General features: G+C 40.9%; 1 protein-coding gene across 10 annotated transcripts in view; it reads right to left on the bottom strand.

The window, feature by feature from the left end:
- The window catches only part of Sarm (sterile alpha and armadillo motif), a 329198-nt gene that overhangs the window by 83702 nt on the left and 230311 nt on the right, over positions 1–15185 (bottom strand). Inside the window, exon 1 of one of the 10 annotated variants that reach the window (XM_069316285.1) lies at positions 13717–13754. The exons of 7 other annotated variants lie outside the window; for them this stretch is intronic. Coding sequence is in view for 1 of the 3 variants with exons in the window: in XM_045759506.2 (XP_045615462.1) it covers positions 12147–12215 (69 nt within the window). In the remaining 2 variants the exon portion in view is untranslated. Of the gene's footprint in view, positions 1–12146; positions 12633–13716; positions 13755–15185 lie in introns of those variants that run through there. 2 more of the 10 variants (XM_045759506.2, XM_069316286.1) reach the window with 2 other exon arrangements.

Raw genomic sequence — 15185 nt, 5'->3', positions numbered from 1 at the left:
TGTCTTGTCTGCCTGGTTGTAAGGATATGATAGTGCAAGTATTAATCCAGAGTTAATAGATGCATACAGAGTCATTTACGACGTCATTAAAACAGAAAACGGATGTCCCGGTGTGTGGGTACATGTTGTGTTGTTATCGTTTAGTGTATTGTAGCGACCATTCATATCATGCTAGCTAGTGCATAAACCTCTTATTGTCAATAATGAACAGGGTTGGATCTATTACAGTATATATATATATATATATATATATATATATATATATATATATATATATATATATATATATATATATATATATATATATATATATATATATATATATGTCGTACCTAGTAGCCAGAACTCGCTTCTCAGCCTATTATTCAAGGCCCGATTTGCCTAATAAGCCAAGTTTTCCTGAATTAATATATTTACTATAATTTTTTTCTTATGAAATGATAAAGCAACCCTTTTCTCTATGTATGAGGTCAATTTTTTTTTATTGGAGTTAAAATTAACGTAGATATATGACCGAACCTAACCAACCCTACCTAACCAAACCTAACCTATATTTATAGGTAAGGTTAGGTTAGGTAGCCAAAAAAAGCTAGGTTAGGTTAGGTTAGGTAGACGAAAAAACATTAATTCATGAAAACTTGGCTTATTAGGCAAATCGGGCCTTGAATAGTAGGCTGAGAAGTGCGTTCTGGCTATTAGGTACGACATATATATATATATATATATATATATATATATATATATATATATATATATATATATATATATATATATATATATATATATATATATATATATATATATATATATATATATATATATATATATATATATATATATATATATATATATATATATATATATATATATATATATATATATATATATATATATATATATATATATATATATATATATATATATATATGCCTGTAGAGGGTAACTGAGCACTCAACAACAGAATAAGTGTGGGAGTGTGTTTAGTACTCTGTGAGCCTCAAGAATTGAGCTGTTGGGTTTTATAACCGTTGGTTGTCTTAATATACTGAATTCCGATTTGTTTTCTCCATCATATATTATATACAGACATACATAGTCCTGGGAATCGATCCCAGGTCCGTGGACTACGACTCTCTGAGTGTGCATATAAGGGAGTGTGCAACTACGCGTGAAGCAAGACTTTCCGTAGAGGTGATGGTCTGCTGCTACCCCCAGTACTGACCCCCCCCCCCGCTCAGGTCTCCAACAATGCATGAGCACCTGTCAGGGGCTCACCAAAGCAGAGTTCAGGAGAGGGGGGTGGGGGTGGAGGGATTTATAACCATCTCTAACATCCGGTGCTTCAACTGTTATCTTTATCATCACCGCTCCCAAAAATAGCCTCCTGGTGACCTGCTACATTCATCATTACCAGCCACAACTTCTAACATTAGTCCATGCTACTCTGGCCAATACAACCCTCCTGCTACTTTAAAACAACTGACTCCCTTTCCCTAGGCACCATACACTGATATGCATTGTATAATGAGAATGGTTACATCATATAGTTCTTCTAATGTGAGTTATATTAAGAAATCCAGTCCAGTTTGCTCGTAACCCCTAGACACAAATTGCTCCAGGATTTCACAATTACAACAACATTACAGCAATGGAGAGCGACTCATGCCCTTACTCACTCGATCGCACACTGCTTACCCCTCACCGTGATTACATCTTGACTCATGAGTAATTTCCCAGCTTTCCTACAATTCACGTTTCAGACAGGAAGGCTGAAAGGTGACATTATGGACTGCCCAGCGTAGCCTTCCAGTAGCGGAATTCACGCTTAAGTTTACCTGCTTAACATGCCCGAGGCCGCCATGACGCGTGTGGGAACCGCTTGAGATAACTGAACGTCACAGGATGTAATGATATCAGTCACCATTGTTATGGCGAGGGCATGTCCCGTCTCGTGGTACCGTGCCTGTGTATTCACCCCACTGTATCTCCGCTTGCGCGGGGTTGAGCCTCAGCTCCTGAGTCCCACCTATCAAATTCAGCAATGTTGAGCACTTCTTCACTTGCCTCTTCTATTCTATCTTCTATTCAAGTGTTCTCAGGTTTCATTTTAATGTTTTATGTCATTGTTAATTCCTTTAACTGCTTCTTTTCTGTTGTGACAATATTACTCAGCCTCGGGTATGGGTGCAGGTATTCCAGCACTCCGTACTTGGTCAAGCTCTAGTTTGGTGGCTATTTAAATCATTTCATCGACTCTCTCGTGCATTTCCTTGTCGCTTTCCGCCATTCCTGTATCTTTTAAATATTATTTTGCTCATCTCTTCCTTGAGGCGCTGCATGTCAAGTCATGGGCAGATTCTACTTTGTTTTTTTTTCCTTTACTGACATTTCCATGAATCGGCATTTTGCTTCTACGATTTCACTTTTTCCTCGTGAGACATTTTTTTGAGAATTTTCCGCCTATTAATGACTCCCTAGAGAAACTTTTATCATAAACCCTTTTCCGGTATGCCAGTTTTACAGCTCTGATATATTCCTCATATTTGATGGTGAGAAGATATGAGTTGTGGACCGCTGGTGCTCACACCAGGATGATTTCCAGTGATTCAGTTAACTTCAGTACAGACGCTTTGGAGTTAACACCTCAACCTCAAGTATTTTCTTACTTGAAACTTACTATCTTACTGTGCTTATGGCACCCATACTTTTCGTTGGCATTATTTCAACACTTACCATATGAATCAGTCCAAATAAAGTATGTTTTATTGAGCAGATGTATTACCTGACCTTTCAATATTTTGTATGTATAACATACCGAGAGATGTATCTTGTCTTCAAGATCCTCCAAGGAGTACAATTTAAGAGCTTCGAGGAGATCCTAGTAGTTTAAGTGCTTCACTGATTCTTTGCCTGAAGTAAGGGATCTCTGCATATACGCTTGCTTAGTCACTTAGTTGACTTGGTCACTCTTCTGTGAACCGACCTGATTGAGCTTTGTATCGTGAACATATTGTAAACATATAGGTAATGTCTTCGTCCTTCCATACCAAAGAGTTTGGAATTTGTCACCCATAAACATCATGAGGCTCCCAGTTACCCATCCGAAAACTCTGGTGATATCTATATGTAATTTCTCCGTGTCATCCTCCAAGGGATTTTTCATGCCGATTTTAGTGTCATCAGCGAAGAATGCCGCAAAACTGACTATTGTGTTGTTGTCTAGATAGGTAGATATGGTAGAAGTAATGGTGCGAGGGGCCTCAGCTTCCCACCGTACTCTGGCAGGGTTGTTTGACCTACTATCTCACTTGGAGATTTGTTACAAGATTCTAAATTCACTTCTCTACCTTACCAGCTGTTCTCCAAGTATTTAAGGGCTATTACTATATGAATGAAAGTAGTGCTACATTCACTAACGAGAAAAGTAGTTTTCTCGCTAGTGAATGAAAGAATATATGCAATAAACGAGGGAAAAGTACATACTTTATGACATGAATAAAATGCTTTTGCAAAATTTGTGTAGATAATGTTTGTATTTTGGTTTGTTTTTCCTTCCCATAGCTCATTTTAAACCTTATCCTACTAGCCTTCCCAGGAACACGACCCGCCAATCGGTTAATAACCAGTTCACTAATTAGTGCTGGATGAACAGAAGTGAATAGTTAAGGTAAATGTGCCCAGTCAATCCTCCGTGGCCAGCACATAAACCCAGACGAAATCGCTCTCAAGGCACGGTGAAAGTACCCACCTCTACTTCTAGTGCTTCCATGTCTGTCGTAATGACCAAATAAGTTGGAGAAAAACAATCTTCCTGCATTAAAGCCGAGTTGACCTGGGTATAGACCAGTCATTTTAATAAAACTGATAATTTGCCTTGTTAGCAGCCTCTCAAACATTTGACTGGTGAGAGTGATGCGTAGCTGATCGCCATTCCTTTTCCTCCACTTCATAAATTAGGCGAGTACTGTCACCAGAAACGTTTCCTGATCTGGACCCGCGAAACACCAACATTTCCTGGTCTGAACCAGTCAACATCCGCCAAACGTTCCCTTTATCCGTCAAGCACAAGCAACGTTCCCTGGACTGGGTCCGCCTGTAGTTCAAAAACGTTTCAACAACCTCCCCCATGAGGCTACAGTTCTCTCTCCCACCTCGGTACAAAGACCTTTCCTTCCCGTTTTGTCGGTCACCCTGAATACACCCAGCATCGTATCGCTATATGTAGATCTTATACGATTATCGCGCACCATTCAATTTACACTATATATTCTTCATATTTGATCTAGCCTGCTAATGTAAGACTTATGAGTCTTATGACTTATATGACTTAACATTATTATAAGACCTCTGTTCGAAACACTATACATGTTAGTGGTTTTGCAAGATTTGTAATACTCAACACCAATGTCATGTACTCAAGTGCACCTTGCGTTGATTCGTGGGGTCAGAGACCAGGCCTCTCTAGCCTCACTTTAATAAGACTATCAAAATCCTCAGATTAGGCAAAATTGTAATTCATTGTCAATAAAGATGTTAATAATAATAATCTCTTCTCATGGACCTTCTTGTATATAAATACCAACAAATAAATATTATAACTAGTTCAGCCTAAATGAAAAAAAGCTTACAACTTAAATATTGATGTACAGAAGAACTCGCTATATGAAACCTTTTACCTACCGCCCACAGGATAGCTATGGGTTCTAATAAGTTAATACAAGTTTAAAAATACAAAATCAAACGAGAGGGGTTGGTGGGTGAGGCTGGGGCAGATGATCTCTGGCAAGGCTTCCACAAATACGGGTTAATGTGCGGGCTGGCTTGGGAGGGCGCCCCGGCTCGGCGTCTGCGGTTGTCCAGCTCCGAGAAGCACCGCGGGATGACCCGAATGCCAGCCCCACATCTCTACTTCTAAGTACTCCCCCTGATATCGCAGTAACGTCTACGACAGAGTCCCCAGTAAGCACAAGCATCCCACCTCATGTAACCTTGACTTTTGCCTGACATCAGCTCAAGATATTATTTGTCTCTCACAATAACATAGCATGAAACAAAACTTTATATAACAATATTGACAAATGCCAAAGACCTTGGGTGTCACAAATTAACAAAAATATAAAAATACTCAAACTAATCACATCAAATTAAAGTGCATCAAGCCTGACTTGAGAATTTTTAATATGCAACAATATGCAAACTTACTACCGGTCATGGTTAATAGCTGACCGTCCAAAACAAAGTCAACCTCGACCGCCTATTTACTCTAATATAGGCCAATTTATATATATTTTTAGAAAAGGCTAGTCCTACCTTGTACAAGCTAAGTACTCAATGAGCTACGAAACCGACCAAAAAAAAAAGGGCTCTATAATAAAGAATCTATAGAATACACTTAAAAGTGTTGTGGTAGAGGAAGACTCCATTAATACTTTAAAATGTAGATATGCCGGGCGAGAATCTGTATACAAGTCGATCGAAAGTTGAGAAGTGGGACCAGAGAGCTGAAGCTCAAACCTCCGTCTGCATAATTAACATTAAGCGAGTGCATAAGGCTGGAAGCACTCTCCTGGGAACAATAGACCTAACAAAAAACACTTGTTTAACCTAGTCATTCTGCACTCAAGTGAACAGACAGCAAAAAACCTATCATACAAATAGGCATTAACAAGAGTATCAAAGGTCATCTACAAAGCGTGGGAGCCAAAGAGTATAAATTAATCATTGAGCAGCACAGAGTTCCTGGTTGGCGGTGCGCGCGCTCCATATGAATGAAGGGCCATGAGAAAATCCCACCCCAGTGGATTATAATAATCTGCTGTATAAACTTTTGTCATGTTAATGGGATCGTGTGCGCTGATTATGTTCGAGAGACGACACGCGTGCTGTGAAAGTTCCTCATGTGCAAGATAGGCACCTCCATGGCCAGCATCTTGACGTATAAATCTCCTAAGGCCAAAAACTCATATACTAAAAATCATATATCGGCTTGGGTCATCGGTTAATGTGTGTTCAGGCAATTTAGTACACGACGTAGTGAACGCTGGAGAATTGAATTGAAATAAGTTTATCGAGGTAAAATACACACAAAGGGATGAGGTAGCTCAAGCTATTCTCACCCCGTTCAGTACATCGTGTTAATACATACATAGACACACACCACAAACAATAAACATATTACCAAACATTCTGAGAGATAAACATCTACATTTCCTCCAACGCTGGAGAGGACGGGCTGCACGCCAGCATTCAAGTTAAGTATTGAACACCACTAGGCTACTGGCTAATGCAACAGGCTATATACATTGCACGGACTCACACGACAGCAGCTAACGCTTCTCGTGTATGTCCGGTTCACTTTAATACATCTGTCCTAATACTTTTTCAGATCCAAGTCAGGACACGAGTGATCATAACCTGAACCGGACTCTAATCAAAAGGAATAACAAGTGAGGATGCCGGAATCACACAACATCCTCTTGTGTGATGTCTTGACAATTATTATTATACGGATCTTCACATTGAAAGATTATTCTGTGTACACACAGAAATCACAAGAACGTGATATATCAAATGAACAAATCCACAAGGGCCGTGATGAGGGTTCGGACCCTCACACTTGACAATTGTTTCAAGTGTGACGGCTTTGAACTATCTAGGAACTATCAGGAGAGAGCGCCAAGCCACCACGACTGTATAGCACTGGGAATGGGTCAGCATAAGGATTTGGGATGGGACGGGAAGGAATATGGTGACCAACCACTTTGACGGTCGGGGATTGAACGCTGACCTGCATGAAGGGACATGGACCGCTCCCGTGCGTCGGTTCGAACCCTCATCACGGCCCTTGTGGATTTGTTCATTATTGTTTATAATGAATATATTTTATTTTATTACAGTATATACTAAAGGGTACCATCTCTGGTATAACTGGAGGGATCCATGGCCTCGAAGAACATATATGAATAGGGAAATGGAAATGGACACCCTCTTTAAACTGAGAAGACAAAGGAACATCTATGAAAGTAGATCTAGGCATCAATGCTCAAGTCGTAAGCATTTGCACTGTGTCCGGAGTGTCAAGTAGAATGCACTGAGACAGCTCGTTCTCCTTAGCATTCCCAACGTCACAAAACTGTTGTACTAATGTGCCCGAACCCAACTAACCCGAGGACCCACGATTAGAAAATGGACCATTACTTAAATTTCGCGAGCCGCTAAAACTTCTTGTACATCAGTTGGCTGCCTTAGGTAGAGTATACTTCAAAACGCGTTGTGCTATTTGGAGAATGGGTTGACTGAAAGATGTGGCTGCCACCTGAAACCATAATCTCAAAAGCAAGTACAACATACAACTCTTAAATCAAAATATTAAAAACTGTACCATGTTCAAAAATACTCAGAAGCGAGGGGGATAAAGATCTAGAAGAGGCTACACTTCCCATAGTCACTAATAGATAACTTTTACGGTCGGTCGCGCGCACATACACAAACTGGAAAAACATATCCAAGATACAAACCAACGCACAGACATTTTCAAAGCTACAACGCAAGTCCTTTAGTCTACAAGTGCTGTTGTCGTAGACACTGTTGAGCGACAATAACAAGACGGGAAGCTGACATAGTCACTGGTGCGAGACCCGGGTCCTTGTGAACCTTCACTGGGATTTTCACACAACACGGACAAGAATTAGAGAAACATGACAAACGACAGCATTGTGGAAATAATTTTTTCCTATGCGAGACTGAAGCCAACACTATTTCGTTTTATGTTTTCTATATGCAAATTACACCATTGTTTAAAAATTATTTTGTCCGTTATTTTTCATTGATTTAAACTAGCCTGGACCATTCTGTCCCTTTTTTTTTTACAAGGAATCCAAACTATTATATATATATATATACTATTTTAACATGTGTACCCTGTTAGAATGTAAATGTTTAAAGAATACTGACTGGTTGGATTCGCACACACCAGTGAACAAAGTTGATTTGATATGATAACATCCATTCGCCCAGAAACCGACTATCATAAGATTGCAACCTCGACGAGTCCACTCACGAGGCCTTCAGTTTTACACTCAGCACAAAAACAAGCATATACCATACTTTGTGTAAACTAACAATTATACATGTGCTGCACATTTGTACAAACTAATGATCGTGGCCTGCACTGTAAACAATCGTGACCTGCACTGTGTAAACAATCGTGGCTTGTACTAGTGTAAACAATCGTAGCCTGCACTACTTGTGTAAACAATCGTGGCCCGCACTACCTGTGTAAACAATCGTAGCCTGCACTACCTGTGTAAACAATCGTCGCCTGTACTACCTGTGTAAACAATCGTGGCCTGCACTACCAGTGTAAACAATCGTCGCCTGTACTACCTGTGTAAACAATCGTGGCCTGCACTACCTGTGTAAACAATCGTGGCCTGCACTACCAGTGTAAACAATCGTGGCCTGCACTACCCGTGTAAACAATCGTGGCCCGCACTACCTGTGTAAAATAAGTTAATATTAAATGTACAACCATTTACGAACAAAGTTTTTGATTTGATCGATATCTATCGCGCACGTTTATGGACATATCTTACGAGGCATATTTGGGTTCTTGTCGCGTCTAAATCCTCGGCAACACTTATTTTCGCATGATTTAACTCTCGACATTGTCGTTCTAAATCACTTATATTTATCGGTGTTATCCGTATTTGATCTGTTCATATAGGCTTTATTAGTTAAAAATTCAGGCGATTCATATAATTTTAGTTATTGTATTAGTTTAAAACGGATTTTTTTTTATTCTAAGTTTTTTTTTTTTTAGAAATGGTGATTACAAAAACATATCCTTTGTAAGAAAGAATATTATCGCATGTCCTCCGTCAAAATTATGAACTTTTGTACAAATTTCCACAATCTTTAGGTTTTCGTATTTTTTTTTCTTAAAATTTTAGTCATCTATTATAATGAATAGTTTCAAGTTTCAGTCCCCTAAAATTAATGAAATTTTTAAAGTTACTGTACTAAATATTACTTCTTTAAACGTATAATAAACCCATTATCATTATTAAATAACACCATCATCATGCTTCTCTCCTGATAACTAAGTCAAGGAAACTCTAGATGGCCTATTAGACCATACGTAGCAGCTCCTAATGATATGCACTCAAACCCATTCATATGCATGTCTAACACACACTTGCAACAAGCAAGGCATCCTACATCTTTCAGAACCCTGTATACCACTTATGTAAGACCAATCCTGGAGTATGCAGCTCCAGCCTGGAGTCCATACCTAGTTAAACACAAGACAAAGTTAGAGAAGATTCAGCGGTATGCCACCAGGCTCGTCCCGGAACTGAGAGGATTGAGCTACGAGGAAAGGCTAAAGGAGCTGAACCTCACATCCCTGGAAAACAGAAGAGTAATGGGAGACATGATAACCACCTACAAAATTCTCAGGGGAATTGAAAGGGTGGACAAAGACAAACTCTTCAGCACGATTGGGACACGAACAAGGGGACACAGGTGGAAACTTAGTACCCAGATGAGCCACAGAGACGTTAGAAAGAATTTTTTCAGTGTCAGAGTAGTTAATAAATGGAATGCACTAGGAAGTGATGTGGTGGAGGCTGACTCCATACACAGTTTCAAATGTAGATATGATAGAGCCCAGTAGGCTCAGGAATCTGTACACCAGTTGATTGACAGTTGAGAGGCGGGACCAAAGAGCCAAAGCTCAACCCCCGCAAGCACAATTAGGTGAGTACAATTAGGCGAGTACATCTTATGTTACGCGGTAATTGGTTCCACAAATCGACAACGCTGTTCCCGAACCAGTATTTACCCAGGTCTTTCCTAAATGTATACCTATCCTACCTACCCTCCCCCACACTCACGTAACTAAGCTAGGTGAATACAACTAGGAGTACCCGAGCCCTGTACGTTAATTGAGGTGAGGAGTGAGCGCAAAGCCAGATTACAGGCTCACCATGACTTGACTGACTTTCGCCCTCCTGTGCTGAGGTATGCTGAACTCTGTAACTACTATACGAGTACTGGAACATTTGATATATTGGATTTGTACCCTAGGATGACCAAGTAATGTATCAATTATACAATGTATGTATGTGATGTAACTATATAACCTGAGGTTGTAAAAGCATCTTAATCACCTTCAGTGGTTAAGTTCTTAATTGCACACTAGTTTCTCCGTTAGCTATCTCACCCTGTCAAAGTAAGAGACAAATGTATGTGTGTATATGTATGTGTATAAAGTATATGTGGAAGCTGATCAGAATTACGTTTCGTCTTTGCAAATGCACATTAATGACCCTATGTAAAAGACACATCGAACACACTATGTAGCATACATAAATCTGTGTGTGTATGTATTTACGTATGTAGCTTAGCCTAGCATTTTAAAAGCACTACAATCACCTTCTGTGATTGTTCAATAAATCCCTGAACTGTATGCTTGACAAATCTCTCACCCTATCCAAGGAGGACAGAAGAAAATGTATATATGCTGGTTAGCATTGTAAATGTGGCCACGTCTGTGGTAGAAATAATAATAATAATAATAAAAACCAGTGCTACATGGACATTTCGTTCCGAGTAGCTAAATCTAAAAACAACAGCAAAGCCAGTATGACTTTAGCACTTGGGGGAAGTGATATGTGGTCAACAAGCTGGGATATGAAACTAGTACAGGAAAGGTACTACCAATCCAACTGGGGTTTACAGCATCACTCATGTGCTAGGCAAGTCCATTACGGGCTCACCATAGCCCGTGCTACTTGGAACTTTTTGTTCCGAGTAACTGAATCTAAACAACCACCACCAACTAGGCGGACCGGCACTTGTGACAAAATATTATTGATGTGTGTATTTGTGTGGGTGATTAGATATATATGTATGTATATATGCATACGTATATATATATGTACATGTATGTATAAGAATGTGTACAAGTATATATAACAATTTTGTAACTAGCGTCAAAAAAATATTTGCTTAGCTAAACGAACTAGAGGGTTCAGTTCCTGAACCGATTATGTGGCTCTGTAATCCTTTACACCACCGCCCACGGGATGGGTATGGGGTGCATAATAAAGAAAAATTGAATTGAATTGGACCGGAGCCGAGTACTCGCCTGTGTAAAGGAGATCGAGTTCCAGCTCCGGGACGTCGCGTTTTAAACGCTAATTGTTTTGACCAGATCCTTATACAAAAAAATATTTGTTCTTATGGGAAGTAATATAAATTAATATATTCAGTCTAGGTGATTATTCTATTACAGGTTGATCAGAGTATTTAAACGCCTATTGTTACACATCCACACTTCGCTCATCTATACTATAGCACACAGCAGCGCTACATTAGTTTATGTTAGTTAACCGTCGCTACGTCACCAGTGGTGGCGCAGCGATCACCAGTGGTGGTGGTGGTGGCGCAGCGATCACCAGTGGTGGTGGTGGCGCAGCGATCACCAGTGGTGGTGGTGGTGGCGCAGCGATCACCAGTGGTGGTGGTGGTGGCGCAGCGATCACCAGTGGTGGTGGTGGTGGCGCAGCGATCACCAGTGGTGGTGGTGGTGGCGCAGCGATCACCAGTGGTGGTGGTGGCGCAGCGATCACCAGTGGTGGTGGTGGTGGCGCAGCGATCACCAGTGGTGGTGGTGGTGGCGCAGGGATCACCAGTGGTGGTAGTGGTGGCGCAGGGATCACTACACCTCTCCCCATTCATAACATTCCAGAGTAAGGAGTCACACTGACGCTCGCGGAACTGGCAGTATGTCTCCCGGTAACGCCAGACGCCGCTCTACGCTACGCCAACACTCTCCGGTTAATACTGGGGGATCAAAGTCCTTATCTAGGCGTTACCAGCGGTTCTGGTAGTGTGTAGCGTACTCGGTGATGTACGTGTAATTGAAACCATGTTATGGGAAATTGCGAAACATTCGCACATTGTCAAGAGTTAAACCATGCACTTCTTCACAGAGTTGGCAGTTAGTGTAAACGTTTACATATAAACCAAACAATCATTACCAACCACAATCACCCACGTGAAAGACTCGGGGAATTGTTCCTAGTCGGTAATAGGATGCAAAAAGCCGATGAATAACTGTAAATATGTGATTAACTTACCTTTCCGACCATAACTCCGCCGAACTGTGAAAACCCCCGCGATGGCATCACCGGCGCCCGCACCACCATCCGAGAACAGCTTCACTAACCCTGCCTTCACGTCTATGTCTCTCTCCTGTGTCCCTTCATGTGTCTATCTCGGTGACAACGATCACTTCACCGGCACCCGAGCTTCACATTGCTACTGTCAAAAAGAGCCCGTCCAAATACAACAATTTCATTGCAAAAACACGACTTGTAGAGCAACAACTTCATGCATCTTATTTCTCAAACAGCCTCGATTAAGTGTTGATTCCAGCAAGTTTCGTCTGTTTGACCGTGACCGTCAAAGACGGCAGCTAGAGAACGACTAGCAGCCACTAGTGGATGCCCCGAGGTATACACCACAGGATCAGGTCACCGCCAGCAGGCAGGCCCCAACACGCCCGGAAGAATGATTCACGACAACCTTCTCGGAACGCCGCTGCCGCCGGACTGACTGAGATGATCCGCCAAGGTGGGTATCGGGCACCCTCACTCGTCCGAATCCTCTCATGCCAACCTCAATAGCAACCCAAGCATCAACTAACGTTGACTAAATCCATATACATTTATTTCCAGTTTACACGTCAAATGTAATTAAATATGCGTTTGCGTGCTGGTAAACCAGTGCGGTCACCAGAACTAACGCGGCTGGAAAACTCGACCAAGCAATCTGAACACAAGGAAGGCTTAGTATGAGTCAGCCTAATCACAATTCGGGTTCCAAAAACATTAAAGCGTTCTGAAGCCGTTTAATTAATAACATAGTGTGATTAATAGTTATTTCACAAGAAAATATGCACCCTCGATCAAATATACCGCATGGATTATAATTTATTTGACCAAACATGAATGAATATAAATACACTGAAGTGGCTAAGTGGCAACACTTGTGATATCACACTAGCTCCTCCTCCTCTTCCGTGACGTTATTAATATGGGCGGAGTCTCGAAACTATGACATCATTGTTCCTCATTTCTAAGCAAATCATTGGCGGACTCTCGTGAGTAATATATGACGTCATAACTTGCAAGACAATTGGTGAACAGTTGAAGCATTACGATAACAATAGTTTTACTAACCAACATCACCCTTCAGTCAAGCAAATGAGGTAAAACTGTTTTATTAAACAGATTGTCAACAGACTCTAATAGGAAAGTACGGAATAAAAAGTATATATTGGTATTTTACATATTTCTGAATGGTGGTATGTGGTGAATACGAGGAGCCTGGCATGTAAACAAGACTACAGATGCACCCAACACAGCTGTTATCACGCTAGCTAAGCAGGTTTCTACAGCACGTAACCACCCCTTAGCAAGTGCTTCCGTGGATACACATTCCTGAGAAATGTATCAGAATACATTTATGGGGGAGGTCAGTTCTCAGAAGTGCTGGGAATTAATTGTGCGGGGTACGACATTCCCCACCACACTCGGACACCCAGCACTGTTACTACCGTATCTGCTACAACCAGTCCACCGTAGTTACTACCAAAACAACTAGACATTAATACGTGTCACGCTGCCACTCCCACAACATTCTTACATGAGGACTCGCCCTCCCTGGAGCGTGACTGTCCCCCACCTCCCGCACAAGTGTACTACTGATCCCACCACCGCGTGACGACTTGTCGCCCTGCTGTAGCCACTCCACCACCGTCACACCTGGTGACGACCTTGTGTTACAAGCACACAATGCCAGAACAACGCCTCGAGAGACAATGACCTCCTGTCCTTCACACTCTTACCAGTGCCCCAGCTGCCCTCTTTGAATTATATATATAATTCCATGAATATATATATATATATATATGTCGTACCTAGTAGCCAGAACGCACTTCTCAGCCTACTATGCAAGGCCCAATTTACCTAATAAGCCAAGTTTTCCTGAATTATTATATTTTCTCTAATTTTTTTCTTATGAAATGATAAAGCTACCAGTTTCATTATGTATGAGTTCAATTTTTTTTAATTGGAGTTAAAATTAACGTAGATATATGACCGAACCTAACCAACCCTACCTAACCTAACCTAACCTATCTTTATAGGTTAGGTTAGGTTAGGTAGCCAAAGAAGTTACGTTAGGTTAGGTTAGGTAGTCGAAAAATGATTAATTCATGAAAACTTGGCTTATTAGGCAAATCGGGCCTTGCATAGTAGGCAGAGAAGTGCGTTCTGGCTACTAGGTACGACATTATATATATATATATATATATATATATATATATATATATATATATATATATATATATATATATATATATATATATATATATATATATATTATATATATATATATCCAAACTATGTATATAGCACTGTACGTAGGGGAACAGATCTGTAACCCTGGTTATGTAGAACCGACGAAGATGAATGCATGCCGGATTGTATTGAAAAAGCACTTCAATCACCTTCTACGACTGAATACTCAATACCTCACTATGTTCTGTAGCAGCTTTCTACCCGTCTACATAGATGCAAATGTATGAACACTGTCTACCATTATATAAATGTATGCCAACATATGCACACAGTAAAGTATTTTTTTTAGTAAAAAACTAAAAAAAAAACTCCATGTGCTGATGTTCATATTATTACTTAAAGCTGCCAAAGCTGTCATTCAGCACTTTATGACACCCACGAGCACCTGCTGATAATGGCGGCGCCACAAGCGCCCCGCAGCGCCACTAATTAACTCAGCCGGAAAAAATAAATAAATTGTGTCTGTGTTTAATGTTTCCAATAATGTGATTGGATGGTGGGCGTGATGATGAGGCGCGACCCAAGCATGGTGGTATCGCCTGGTCCAATATGATGGCTAATGATAATGGTTATGCGACCCTTGTCCCTTGGTCTACCTCAGGGACCAAGCCAGGGGTGGAGGGGGGTAGGGGAAGTAAGGACAAGGATGAGTGGGCTTAGGGGAGACGGGGAAAGACGCAGGGTTAAAGGGGGAGGGGAGAAAGGGGGGAGGGGAGAAAGGGGGAGGGGAGAAAGGGGGGAGGGGAGAAAGGG

This window comes from Procambarus clarkii, chromosome 83 (assembly GCF_040958095.1).
Source record: "Procambarus clarkii isolate CNS0578487 chromosome 83, FALCON_Pclarkii_2.0, whole genome shotgun sequence".
Taxonomy (NCBI): Eukaryota; Metazoa; Arthropoda; class Malacostraca; order Decapoda; family Cambaridae; genus Procambarus; species Procambarus clarkii.
This window is presented reverse-complemented; position numbering and strand designations above follow the sequence as displayed.